The sequence below is a fragment of the Cibotium barometz genome, chromosome 51, assembly GCF_041138505.1.
Source record: "Cibotium barometz isolate CiBa-2024 chromosome 51, ASM4113850v1, whole genome shotgun sequence".
Taxonomy (NCBI): Eukaryota; Viridiplantae; Streptophyta; class Polypodiopsida; order Cyatheales; family Cibotiaceae; genus Cibotium; species Cibotium barometz.
In genome coordinates, this window is record NC_141096.1 from 42763030 (window position 1) to 42777085 (window position 14056).

The following is a 14056-nucleotide window of genomic DNA, read 5'->3' on the forward strand; positions in this document are numbered from 1 at the left end:
ATCGCGAAATTGTGGGGACCCCAAAAATTATTATTATTTAAATTTTCTCATAAATGTAATTTATTGATGAAAAACTCCATGTTAGTATATTTGTATATCAAAAATATCATTTCCTACTGAAAAACAGATTTGTGTTAAACCTCCAACAACAAACCTCCAACAGCAAAGTTTTAACAGTCTCTCTCACTCACTCTCTCTCTCTCTCTCTCTCCCTCTGAGGATCTCTCTGTTTTAGCTTCTTCCTCCGCTTAGCTATGGAGCCTTTGCAAGCTATGTGTGTAGCCCCTTGTGAATCTATGTATGTAGCCCCTTGTGAAGCTAGAAAACGGAAGGTTGATTTACACATTCGTATTCTTGAAGAGTATGGCAGCTCTAAGAAAACCCATCCTCCTAATGCACAATCTATCCAAGCTCATAGGATAGCTAAGGAGAAAAATGTAGATCTTTGGGTTGATGGGCGTCTCTATCCAATTGACCCTCCATTAAGAGCAAATCCTCCTTTCCACGATTTATCATCTTTTATGCAATTTGTTGGTGAAGGAGAGCTTGGCTTGTTAGGATACTGTAGAAGATTGACTAGAAGTGGAGCTTGGCAAACCCATATTCTCCAATCTCAATTGCAAGCATCATAATTCACCCTTTTACAATGTCAAGAAGGACTTAAAACATCATCAGATAAAATGAAAGAGATCCTCGTAGGATGCAAAGATTCAAAGGCTAGAGGAACTTATCAAACGACACGAAGCAACGCCAAATGATGCTCGTGAATGCAAAAAGACATTGGCTGGTATAGAATCTCTTGCGTTTAAAGGTGGAGCACGAAAGAAAAGGATTCGTACAACAAAGTAAGTAACATAAACTTTCATTATGCACTCAGTGATTTAAACAAAATAGTCATGATTTGTGTTCTACGAGAAATTTTCTGCAAGAGGTGTGTGGTTCTAACGAAGAGGGATGGAAGGATTTGGTCAAAGCCATCCTGAATACCAAGGATATTCTCTCAATTATTACTAACCCTCATCGTCCTAAAATACACCAAGCTATTGTCTGCAATGTGGTGAGCGAGATTACCACCTCCATTGATTCTTTATTAATTCAACATGCTTGTGATGTGGCTGGAATCAGCATGAAAGGGTACCAAGCAATCCGTTAGGTTATAAAAGATGCATTTCGAAGATAAGGAATCACCGGCACTTTATTTCCTACACTCAAGGTGATTCACAATGTCAAGCGTATCAATAATGATGATGTGGAGCGAGCTATAGGATAGTTTTATCATGTTGAGGGTACACTAACATTAGAATAGGGTCGAGCAGAAAGAAAATCAAGACAACAAGTACAGAATTTCACTATGATGCTTACAAATAACATCTTTGTTCATATTGAGAGACTAGAACAAACTATGGTGAAGTTCTATGGTCTTTCACCCCAGAAGGTGAGAACTTGCAATTGCTACTATTCATGTTTTTCAGTAGAAAATGAAGACGATTATTTTGTTTTAAATATTGTAAATTATCGTTTATTTGTAGTTTGGGGAGCACACTTTGATTTGTGCTCAAGCTAGAGGAGTGCCAAATTGTGAAAGGTCGGAAGCTAGAATGTATGAGCATTACGCTCATGAATGAGGCCATGATATGTGCATGGGAAAAGACTATCAAACCAAGTTTTAGTGTGCAATATGAGAAAGAGATCTAGTGGCTTGGTGCATTCGAGGTACCGAAGGAGACACATGAGGTATTGACATGGATGTTTGAAAGGGCTCCCTGGATAACAGATGTAATCAAAAACAAAATTGATGGTCAACTTTTAGATGTAGAAAACATAGGAAAGTTCAAGGTGGATTGGCATCTTGGGGGAGATTTGAAGATAATTAAGATGCATGATGGGTTGTGCTCAAGGTGCGACATCAAGATGGCCTTGTCCATACTGCAATGCTCAGATTGATATTCGTAGGGAAAAAAAGACAAATGGAAAAGGTATGCAGAAGGTTGGTTCTATTGGGGGGGAAGGATGCCTCGAAAGGTCCCAAGAAAGGGAAGAAGCAACAGGAAGATGGAGTAGATCCAACCGAGTCAACTGATGATGAAGATGAGGAACAACCAAAGAGGAATTCAAATTGGAGCCTCATCATTAATTTTTCACTAAAGAATATTCACTTTTGCACACTTCATGCATTCATGAGAATCTTCGATTGATTGCTTAAGTGCCATATCGATTATGCATTCACAATGCCTACACAAGAGAGGAAAATTGTTGCAGCCCTTGGTAAATTAGAGCATATTTTGAATTCTCTAGGCTACCATGGCGGAAATGTGAAAATTGAAGTGAATAAGAAGGCCTCTGCTATGTCATACGAGGTTGCTCAAAAGGTCTCCCATGACTAGAGCAAAGGCAAGGAGATTTTTGGAGAAGCCAGCAAACATAGAGAATTCAAAGAAGACTTGGGGACTCTGGAGAGACCTGTGTGCAATTACCACAAATGTAGATTGTCCAATGCAAGCTCTTGTAAATATGCACAAACAGCTTTGGATAAATTTCAATAACATGGTTCACATATGAATCAAAGTAGCACAACTGTCCAAGAACGAGCATCATTCCAACAACATATCGTAGAATTCACCAATAGGTGCTTGGGAAGAGAGTAAAGTAACACACTATATGGTAAGTTGTACAATAAAAAAATAAACTGGTGTTTTAACCTGGACTTTTTCTAATTAAATTCTATTGTCATGTGTACAACACATAGTTTATACGCATGGTGCGTATTTCATGAACAAGTATGGATCGCTCGACATGTGGATTACCCAGGGGATGAAGAAATCACATTATAAGGCAAGAGGGGCTTATTTCAAAAATATAAGACATGGAGGTGGATCTTCTACAGGAGGCACACATACAAATTATCTACAAGAGATGTTCAATTGGTTTTATCGCACAACCTTTGGAAGGGTATTGGTTAGGGAGCGGGCCCAACAATCAAAGCTTGTGCAAGAGGCACGCAAGGCTAAAAAAAGTCATGCTCGGCTTGAATGGTTGTAGACCAATGCTCCCCCCATAGGCATGGTGCTTAGCATGCACGAATGAGGAGACAAGGGAGGCGTTGGGTTGTGCACGCACCAGCACAAATCTAGATGTAATAAGGCTAAAAAAATAAGTTTAGTTAGGTTTTTTTTTCCCTTTAAAAAAACTATTAATAGTTCCTTCTCTCACTTCATTTTCATTTCACTTTATTAGAGAGCTTGAGCTCAAGATCTACGTAGGCACCCACATAAGGACACCAGTACATCACCACGTTAGCAGAATAGGCATAGTCGTACATGGATATGGCACACACCAAGAACACCGCACGTGTTACCATGCCTTCACAAAACACAGTGCAAGGCACCCAACGACCACATACTAGTGACACCACGGAAGAGAGTGACCCCTTGGATTCTAGGACATGCCCAATGGGATCACCAAAGTCCAACCCTCCTCCCACAGCAACACCAACGCACACACATGCAGGCCCTTCTAGTGGGAGAAAGCAGGTGAAGAAGACCCCACAATGCAGCCACCCTAGAGATCAAGACAGAGAGGCTGATGATGAGCAGTTCGACTGGGTTGGTGAAAACATTCCTACATTGCGCAGCACCATAGGTGGCAAGACCCTACTATCAAGACAGGGTCCCCTACCTACCCGGGAGGAACTTGATATACACAGGTACCACAGCTGCAGCAGTAGGAGGATTCAGACTATGAAAGACCAAGAGGAGGTTCCTACAAGTGCACGCAAGCATAGAAAGGTCAAGCTCTTCAAGCCAAGGAAAGTCCCAACCTCGCCAACACACCAACACAACACAGAGATCTCCAAGGAGAAGGATGCGCCAAGGGCATAGGGCTCTACAAGAAATCATTTTTTATCAGAGGAACATTGAGTTGCTGATAAGAAGAGCCCCTTTCGCTCGCACAGTGAAGGAGATTCTCCAACGATATAGAATAGAGTTCCGTGTGTGTAGGGGATTGCCCTTGAAGCATTGCAAGAAGCCTTTGAGGCTTACCTTGTTGGGCTTTTTGAAGACACCGACCTCCTTGCAATACATGCAAAGAGGATTACCATTTCTGCTAAAGGACATGCAACTAGCTTGGCGTATTCGAGGCGAGCGAGACACGATCTAGAGATCTTAGATGTTAACCTTCTTTTTGAAGCAACTCTTTTGTTTCAAACCCCCCTTTGTAACAAGCCTATCTGGCTTTCATTTGTAACCTTCTGATAATTAAAATTTTAAGTTCCTCTTACAATGTCTCTGTATCATCATGTTTGTTTAACATGGAGTGTCTATCATGTGCCAGTTTGTCACCCAAGGCAGCATCAGAAATACTCCTGGGAGACGACCGAGGAAGCTGTGCTGCCTGAACAATGCGAATTTGGCCTTTGCAACGGCGATGTACGCTAAAAATTTGCACTGTTATGGCACTTCTCCCCTAGCCACTCAGGATCATTTCTGATGCATTTATAATGAAGTTAAGTACACTAATTGTGAGAAACATTAGTTTACAAAATAAAAACACCTTTAATCATGTGTAAAAATACATTATTTGTCATCCAATGCATCAGAATTGCTCCTGGAGGACTGGGGAAGCTATGCTAGAACAGTGCGAATTTAGGCTCTGCAGCGGCGGTGCAGACTCAAAATTTGCACTGTTCTGGCACTTCTCCCTTAGCCACTCAAGATCATTTCTGTTGCATTTATAATGAAGTTGAGTACACTAATTGTGAGAAACAGTAGTTTACAAGATAAAAACACCTTTAATCATGTGTAAAAATACATTGTTTGTCATCCAATGCATCAGAATTGCTCCTGGAGAACTGGGAAAGCTATGCCAGAACAGTGCGAATTTAGGCTCTGCAGTGGCGATGCAGGCTCAAAATTTGCATTGTTCTGGCACTGCTCCCCCAGCCACTTAGGATTATTTCTGATGCATTGATTATGAAAAACAGTAATTTACAAGATAAAAACACCTTTAATCATGTGTAAAAATACATTATTTGTCATCCAATGCATCAGAATTGCTCCTGAAGGGTTGGGGAAGCTGTGCCAAAACAGTACGAATTTGGGCTCTACAGCAGCAACGGTGTAGGCTCAAAATTGGCACTGTTCTGGCACTGCTCCCCCAGGCTCCCAGGGTCATTTCTGATGCATTTACAAAAAAATTGATGGTACAAACTAGAAAAAACAATGATATACTTGATGAAAATAAGTTTGTAAAAACTGTATCGTATTCATATAATAAGAAGTGATACATCATCTTTACAAAAGCTTTCTTACAATATTGAGCTTCCTTCTCTTGTTATTGGGTAGAGTGTGCTCAAGGAGTGATTGGGCTATTTCTTGAGGATCCTCTATGCCTATGCTTTTGGCTATACCTATATGAAGCTTACCCCTAAATCCAGAACCAAAAAAATCGAAGGCAATGGATTTTTTAATCAGAACTATACATTTGGTGCTCTGCGCCATAGAGGCTACACAGAGCACCTTAGAGAGGGCTTTTAAAAAGAAGAGAGTGAAGGCAAATTGAGGGGTGTAGTCCCTATGGATAATGGTGATGCCATCCACCACCACAGGAAGCCGACCAAGATAATGCGCCAACGCAACATCACGTCCATGGACCTTGGCCTAGTCTCTGCTACCGCCGCCTCTCCCAGAAGCAAATGCGTCAATTTCAACCACCCTCTGCAATCAAAGGAAAAATCAAAATATTTTCCTATACATAATTACAAATGTTTCTAAGTTGTAAAAGGTTGATTATTACCTCTTGCTCAATGTCTTCTTTTGCCAAAGTGCTGGTGGGGGCGGAGAGGTCAATCGAGGACTTAGCCTCATCCTTTTTAGGTGCTTTGGTCTCCTCCATCACTCCAGCAGCAAGGGTATCCTTTTCAGCCTCTAGCTTGTCTTATAAGTTTGTGAATTCCTCCTCTAGAACTAGGGCTTGCTCGGCGGTCTCAACCACATTTTCCTTGACCAAAGCAACTGTCTCTGTGATAGATTCTCCAAGGGGTAATATAACACTATCTAGGTGAGGACCGAGGTTGGATGTATCAAGGTCCACCTCACATCGCGTGCATATAATGTCCAAGCATTCATCCATTCTCAAGCCAGCTGCCTTTTCAAGGTCATGAAATAAGTATTCTTCACCTTCCACCACAATGGTGCTCAAGGATTGATCTCAAGCTCTGGCAGCACCTTGGTCTCCTCGTGTGGGGACGATGGCCCCGCATCTTCTACTATAGTGGGCTGTTCAGCTGGCTGCTGCTGCTGTAGATTGTGCACCCTCTGGAAAGTGCTCTGATGCAAGCTGCTCTTCCACACTAGCACTCATACCTAGTGCCTTCACTTCCTTGTCATCCCTCAAATATCCTCTGGAAAGTGCTCTGATGCAAGCTGCTCTTCCACACCAGCACTCATACCTAGTGCCTTCACTTCCTTGTCCTCAAATACCCTGCCAACTGCTGCAATGTAGGCATCTCTACCTCCTCATCCGAATCCTCATCTCGCTGATGAGGAACGCAAAAGTGGCGAGCCACGAGAGGGACCTAGTTCCTAAATTGCCCTTCCCAACCTCTTCACCTCCTGCTTATTGAAGGTACAGTAAGCTCCTGCGGGGATGCAGATGTCGATAAAGCGTTCAAGGCACTCGACGTAGGGGCGGGCATATTGTTGAATGTACTTAAGCAGCTCAACAGGCACCCATTGATCATTAGGGCAATGGAGAAAGGAGATGGAGTGGGGAGCCAAGTATTGCTCCATGTATGCAATCTGCATCTCATAATGTTGGGACGCAAGGGCGAGCGACTTTGCAAAGTCGACTTCAATACGAACATGACAAAGAGCTCGCTCTTGCCCACGGGGTGGTGGAGAGAAACTCACAGAAGTTGTCAAAGTGGGTAGCCATGTGAATGCAAAGAGATAGTGTGAGCTCGTGCTTGGTTTCTATCGCGTGAAAATGAGAAAGAAGGCACCTTTGGCTATTTATAGTTAAAATTTAAAGTTTAGCCTTTTCACAAAAAAAATCACAGTTTGCAAAAAAATAAAGATTTCAATTAAATAAAGATTGGTTAAAAAAGAGCCTGCTACAAAATTACAAGCATGTCATCTAATCTAAAATTGTTATAATGTCTTCATTTTTTGCCTCTCTTGTGACATTTACTTCATGTTGATCTCCATCTCCTTGTTGACTTGAAAGCTCGTCATTGCCTTCACCTCGATCCTGAAACTCTTGCCCCTCACGTGCATCAGAATAGAGGCTAGTTTCCCATATACCCAGTTCATCTTCAAGCTCTTCCACATGCCTACTATGTGTTGGTAGGGCTATGCACCTTGCTGCTGAAAATTCAAGGTCCCCCGTTTTCCATGTTTCTAAGACCATGGTTGTCCCCTCCTTACGCTTCCCAATTTGTAAAAATATAGAAAGTGACACAATGACCAGAAAGTGTAAGGGTTAATTCTAGACATGTAGTGGAATCAGATATACCTTTCTTCTCATGAACTTGAAACTTGACTCTCCCACATTGTCAAAGCCCATAATGCTAAAGTGTTAACGCAGGTCTGCTAGGCTCCAATGCTTTCTTACTGCCACTCGCTCAACCCATCCATTTTGCATCATCACAGCTACCTCAATAGGCACAATTTCTTCTTCTGAGGCTTGAAGTGGGATCCATGTCCCGTGCTTTTGCATCCATCTTTGGTAGTGCAGACGCATGTACAAAATAGAGCGTGCCTTCAAGAACCTGAAAGACACTGTAGAATCTACTACATTGCACTTGTACACATCACCTTGATGTGACCTCCCAACCCTCTCCTAGTAATCCTTGAATGAGGTCAGACCGTACCTCCTTACAAATATACATTGTTTTTGTTTGGTGCATTGGCATGGAATTGAACATGTGCACAAAAACATGTAAAGGACAAAACCAATTTAGCCCTACTGACCTAAATGCCTTTGAAAACTTGAGTGATGTCTTGATATCACTCATACCATCTTAAACTTTAAGCATAAGATGGTCCAAGCATCAGGTTTAGGCCATTCGGGATTGTTAAGAGGGGGGTTGGGGATCTCTTCTAGCTTGCCAAATAAACCTGGTTTTTTGTCTACAAAATATGAGTGAGAAAAGAAAAAGATATTGTTCTGTACAAAATCACTTGGGCTTTGAGATACAAACATTGCCTCTCCAATGGATGCATGCATAGCATAGAAAACTCCAGTGAGGCTTTGGAGTGGTTGTTCCTCAACATAATTAGAGGGAAAAATATCTGCAGGATAGAGACATAATAAAATAGAGAATCATAAGAAAATTTGAAACAAAAAATCCAATATTAGCATGTTGTTAAAGTTGTGTTTATATTACATTGTCAATTTGAAGGAAACCTTGGTCATTAGCTTTGAATGTATAGGTCTCCAAGGGTGTACACATGTTGCACTATGGCAACCAGTCCTTCCTTCTTAGTATGCTTGAATCCTTGTAGCCGCCCTTTCCAATGATGTAGCATATTCCCCAGTTGACGCACTCGATGTGGTTCCTTAGAGCTTGGCTGCATGTAGACCCAAGCTCCAACCCTGAATCTTGTTGGAGCCCAAACTCCATTCTCATATCTTGTGTTATGTAGCACAAGCTCTTCCACCTTCTCCCTAGGTCTTCTCACATTACTGGAAGAGGCCATGGTGGTAAGAAAAGAGAAGAAGGGAAAAGAAAAGCTTGTTTTACAACAGAGGAGTGGAGAGGAGAGAAAGTTCAGGGTTTTCAGTGCAACAATGGAAAGCTTGGAGTTTGAGAATAGGCTTCCTGAACCTAGAGTAGACTAAAGAGGGATAGAGTTTTTGCAGCAATGGAGAGGGAGGGAGCTTGAGAGAGAGAGAGAGAGAGGGAGATTGAGAGGGAGGGAGCTTGAGAAGGAGGGAGAGCTTGAGAGGGATGGAGTTTCTGCAACAATGGAGAGCTTAGAAAAGGAAGAAAGAGGGAGAGGGAGCTTGAGGAGGAGGGAGAGCTTGAGAGGTATGGAGTTTCTGCAACAATGGAGAGCTTAGAAGAGGAAAAAAGAGGTTCAAAATGAGCTTTCCAAACCTAGAGTATGTTGGGGAGAAGTTTGAGAGGGAAAACACACTTTTGGGAAAAAAAATAAATTTTTTAAATTTTTAGGGTTTTTAATCTGCGCGATTCTAGGTGGGGGGACCTCTAAGTTTGGGTCCAGGAGGTAGGGTGAAAAGAGTAGTGATTAGGCCCCATTAGCAAACCAATGCCTAAGCCCCCTAGAGTTAAGAAGTCAAAAATGTGCACCCAGCCCTCTTCCTATTGGTCCATTCCTAATCAAAAGTTAATCCAAGAGGCCCTCTTTGGGTCCAAAAAATTCCTAATATGTGGACTAGTTAGTGTAGTCCAGCTGTAGAATCTCTAGCGAAGATATGTCGATGCCAGCTACCAAACCCGCTAGTGATATAAATGTCGAAAGGTCACGGAGACGCCTCGTGATATCGAACTCATGCTGAGCTTGACATCTCAACACAGTGTACCCTGTCTCATAAGCCTTCTCCAATTCAAGTTGTAGAAGGTTGCATTTTTACTTAGTTCTCGGAGTCAAATCTCTCCCCGGCATAGCAGCATAGATATTTTAGACCTTCCCTTGATAAAGCCATATTGTTTCTTAGATATGATCTCTTGAAGAGCATGATGGCAATGATTTTGGCCAGAATTTTTGTATATAACAGTTAACAATGTAATAGGCCTCCAATGGTTAAATCTATCACAAGCATTTTGTTTAGGAATGAGTTTCACCAACCCTTGCTTCAAATACTTTTCCAAAATGTATGTCCTGAATACTTCTCTGCAAATTCTGCATACAAATTCCTTTAATGATGGCCATAAGGCAATGAAAAACTCAACAAATAGTCCATCCCACCTAGGTGATTTCTCTTTTCCCAGCTTTAGAAAGGCATCCCGGCATTCATCTATCTCAATATTTTCCTCCAACCATTTAGCCCTATCAAGATCCAAGCTATTGCTAATTTGTTCTAGCAATCTGGCCTTAGCTTGAAATCTTGTGGGTGAATAAATTCTTTGAGATTGACAGTTGAACCCAAGCGTACAAACTATCACTTACCTTTTACAAAGGCAAGCCAAAAGCGCACAAGACAATTTCTATCCAACCCATGTCAAAGATCTTGGGTTCTTTCGAGACCTTGAGGTTTTGGACCCAGTTGCTTAGGTTTTGGACCTTGAGGTTTTGGACCCAGTTTGCTTAGGTTTTGGACCCAGTTGCTTAGGTTATGAGCAAGTGTTCACAAACTATACAATGTACTTGCAGTGTTTCCACGTATTAAGCATACGTTCGAAAGTGTGCACTCCGGACGCTACGACGGCAGTAGCGGTTACGCGTGTGAACGCACTTACGCCAGCAGTGGCCTCCGTGAGTCCAACACGCTCACATCATAGGAGGAGGAGGAGGAGGAGGAGGAGGGACACATATCTACTGCAGGACAGCTTTTGTTCGTAGCACATTGGTACGTCTCTCATCTCATGCGACTCGAGATCAGGAGCGCGCTAAATTAACACTGCAAAACTAAACTGAAAACAGAAAGTCATAGCTAAGTGGTATTAAATTGGCTAGAATCGCAGCTGGAACATGTGCAAAACCCTTCACACAAAAAACGCCTTTGCATTATTAGAATTACACAACTTGGAAATTCCAACTAAGGACGAGTTTTGACATGAAACATTTTTATATACAATGAATCCTCAAGAAGAGTTATGTTATGCCAACGATTCACAATATACATTTAGTAACACCCACTAAAACCCTTCACTTATTCCCATTAAAAATGGAAAACAACGCCAGTGCTCCTCACAATCCCAAACCCTTCACATTACCTTTAACTGCACACTGCAGTCATACACTGCGGCTGCAACAAGACATAAAAGAGTGCAATAATTTACATGACATTGTAAAGTATGGGGAGCATGGACGTCTGAGCAGGTGTTGAATCTTGCAGTTGGTTACTAATGCTGAGGGAAGGATCTCTATTGCAAGGGAGGCAATCTGCATGTGCATAATTATTAGTAGAAAGATTATGATTAATAGAAGAAGGGCGGATAGGTTTAGGGCCTGTGTGTGTGATGATTGGGTAGAGTTTGCAGCTAAGACCCATTGAGCCCATTGCGTGCACCTGTGCTTTAAGGAACTTCAAGTATTGAACGGCCTCATCCAGCATGGAGGCCGTGTCCAACTTGGTGCCACCCGGGACAAGCCTTTGCAAAATGCGTATCTTTTCGCTTATCCTCTCCCGTCTGTGCCTAGCTGCAACACTCTGTGGATCCTTGGAGATCTTCACATTCCTTCTCTTTGGCTTGTTGTGAGCAGCTGCACTCGACTCTGTTGGTATCTCCATCGGCCTTAACGCAGCCGCTCTGTATAGTAGCTCTTTGGCGGACGGGAGCTGAAACATTGGCTTCTCATTAATTTGCACAGCATTGCTTTCTAATATTGAATTGCAATTAGCTGCTGATGTATAATTGTAGAAGTAGTTGTAATTAGCAATTAGTGAAGGTTTTGGTAGCCCAATTGAAGCAGCATAAGCCTGTGTGTCATATTGATCATGATCCACTATGGATTCACGATGGGTTCCTCCTTTCTCATTACTTGAGAGCCTTCTAGCTTCACCTTCACCAGACAACCAAGCATCATCACATTCTCTTCTATCTCCAGCTAATTTGGAAGCTAACTGATGACAAGGGTTGGAGTCTTGGCTGAAGCTAACAGTAGCATCGGCTCCTCTTGCACAAGACCGTTTTTGAACATCATTGGAGTCACGCTCACTAGTGTAATTGGCAATAAAATCCCCCCCATCATGAAATCTATCCTCCACTGGCTCTTCATGATTTGAGCTTGCAGTACTGCAACTTTGAGAGACTAATCCTTCTTTATTATAATGATGCTCGGGTACGTCTGATAAGGAACTAGATTCCTCATGTTGACGTTGCATTGTTACTGAAGAGGGATTGGAAGGACTGATTGGCTGAACGTCATAATTCTCACAGCTCGAAGAGACCAAGCCTTTCCCAGCACTACATGCAGAAGCCAGAAAATCATCTATTATAGGAATACTGCAATCAGGAGTCCTTCCTTCTAGTATGTTTTTCACTAGAGTGAAAAATGAGGAGCTTCTTTCCTCTTCTGCAGGAGTACTACTTCTAGCAGTTAGCTGAGAGTTACTACTAAGAAATGAAGGAAGAGAGCATTCCAATTCTTCCAGCTCTACGATATCCAAGCCCAATACTGAGCCACACTCATGATAGGGGACGTCACTATATTGCATCACTTTGTGCGAGTTGAATACTTCTTGGAGGCTTAGAGAGGGCAAGATTAAGCCATTACTATTTCCTTCACAGATGCTGTAATTCCAAGGTTCACCTTCCAGTTCACCACAAGAAAGTTGCTCCGACGTGGTTGCACTGCTAGCCATGATAATTATTGATTAAATCACACTCCAGAGGGTGGTAGTTTTTGCATGATTTGGAGTCTATATCCGGATTCCACCACAGTCTGCAAAACAATATTACCCCCAATGTGGTCAGAGAAGTTCGTTTTGCTTAACACTTCTACTTTTCTTCTTTTCCCTTAACAGGATAGCCCCAAACAGCGGGCCATAAATCACACAAGAGAGCTCGTTTCTCCAAAAACAAGATCCCCAAGCTTAATTAATCTCATATTGAGCAGACTTTTCCGCCCACCTATTAAGCAACCAAATTGAGGATTCCTTGAGAGCTACACTGGCCTAAGTTAATCCAAGAGCCAAGAAATAAGAGCACTGCCAATTGCGAGCTTGCATGTATGGCGCCCAACACCATCATTCATCACAATTAATTAATAGATGAACTAATACAATCATTGCTTTCACATTACCCAAGGCTAATCCGCTCATAATTAGTCCTCAAAACATAGTGTATACAGGTTCGAGCTTATAAATGCATATTCCATAATGCGAAGAAAACAATTAAAGCATTACCTCATAGAGAGCTAAATTATTATAGGCTCTGGGTATGCAGGGCAGCCACCACGACTCTTCTTATGGGAAATCGCAGCTGGAACTTTTAACGGAAAAACACCAAACACGAGGTGATCATGATAATGAGTTCTTTTTGGCAACAAGAAAAGGGTATAATTTGGGAGGATACGACGGCGGTTTTAGCGATAGTGAGAAAACCTTCCATCTCTGCCTAGATCCCGAAAGTCTAGCTTTGTTACGCTGCTAATCACACGGCCCAGAACCCGCTTATTTTGCACGGCCTAAAACCCCTGATCAGAGAGCGCTTAAATGCCGAGGCTTCATGCCTTGCCAACACCGTGGAGCACGTTTTAGGCAGCAGCACTCTTAGATTCTAGAAGAAAAAGAAATGACGTGCTTTAATATTTATAGAGCTCTTCGAAGTAGCGCCCTACCCAAATAGCGCCTTCCTTTCACGACACGTGTCCCTGTGGCCCTAAATCCCGTGCATTCTTTAAATATTTTGTTTGTGTGTGTACTCAGCAGTGCTCGAGGGCATCTTCAAATTTTAAATAATACCTGTAAATTTATAGCTTGAAGGTGCCAATACTTGCAAAATTGGAAAGGAATATAGTACAAATATCTTTAAAAATAAAAATAAAAACTCTTCATTGATAATTTCTTAATTTTATATATGAAAGTTTTTCGATTTTTGAGAAAATAGTTTTTTCGAGCAGCACTGGTGTACGGTGTACCGGTCTGGTCTGCTAGCTAACTTTGGCGTCATTTTCCACGCTTCAACTAGTTGCAACTTGCCAAAACAGAGGAATAAAGTAGATCAAGCTTGATGTTTGACGGGCACCCTTGCCCTTCAAAATTGACTTTAGTGTAATTTTTGACGCATTTTAAAAATTTGCAAGTCTTTTATGGCCAAATTGCTCAAAAACGGGCATGACGCCCCTCAAATAGCAACTATACAAAATCATGCACCATTTATGCGGTTGTGAGCTCAACACATAGGGGACAGTGTTCAGAAAAAAAC

General features: G+C 42.0%; 1 protein-coding gene across 1 annotated transcript; it reads right to left on the reverse strand.

Annotated features, from left to right (window-relative positions):
* Nucleotides 1–10871: 10871 nt before the first annotated feature.
* Nucleotides 10872–13399, reverse strand: LOC147609655 (uncharacterized). The gene is made up of 2 exons (XM_086787569.1): nt 13036–13399; nt 10872–12572 (listed from the first exon to the last, which is right to left on the reverse strand). The coding sequence occupies exon 2, from the start codon at nt 12490–12492 to the stop codon at nt 10963–10965; it is 1530 nt and encodes a 509-aa protein (XP_086643695.1). The 5' UTR covers nt 12493–12572; nt 13036–13399; the 3' UTR covers nt 10872–10962.
* Between the last annotated feature and the right edge of the window lie 657 nt (nt 13400–14056).

Excerpts from the sequence above, each read along its gene's own strand:
- LOC147609655 (XM_086787569.1), bottom strand. The coding sequence starts at position 12,492 with ATGGCTAGCAGTGCAACCACGTCGGAGCAACTTTCTTGTGGTGAACTG.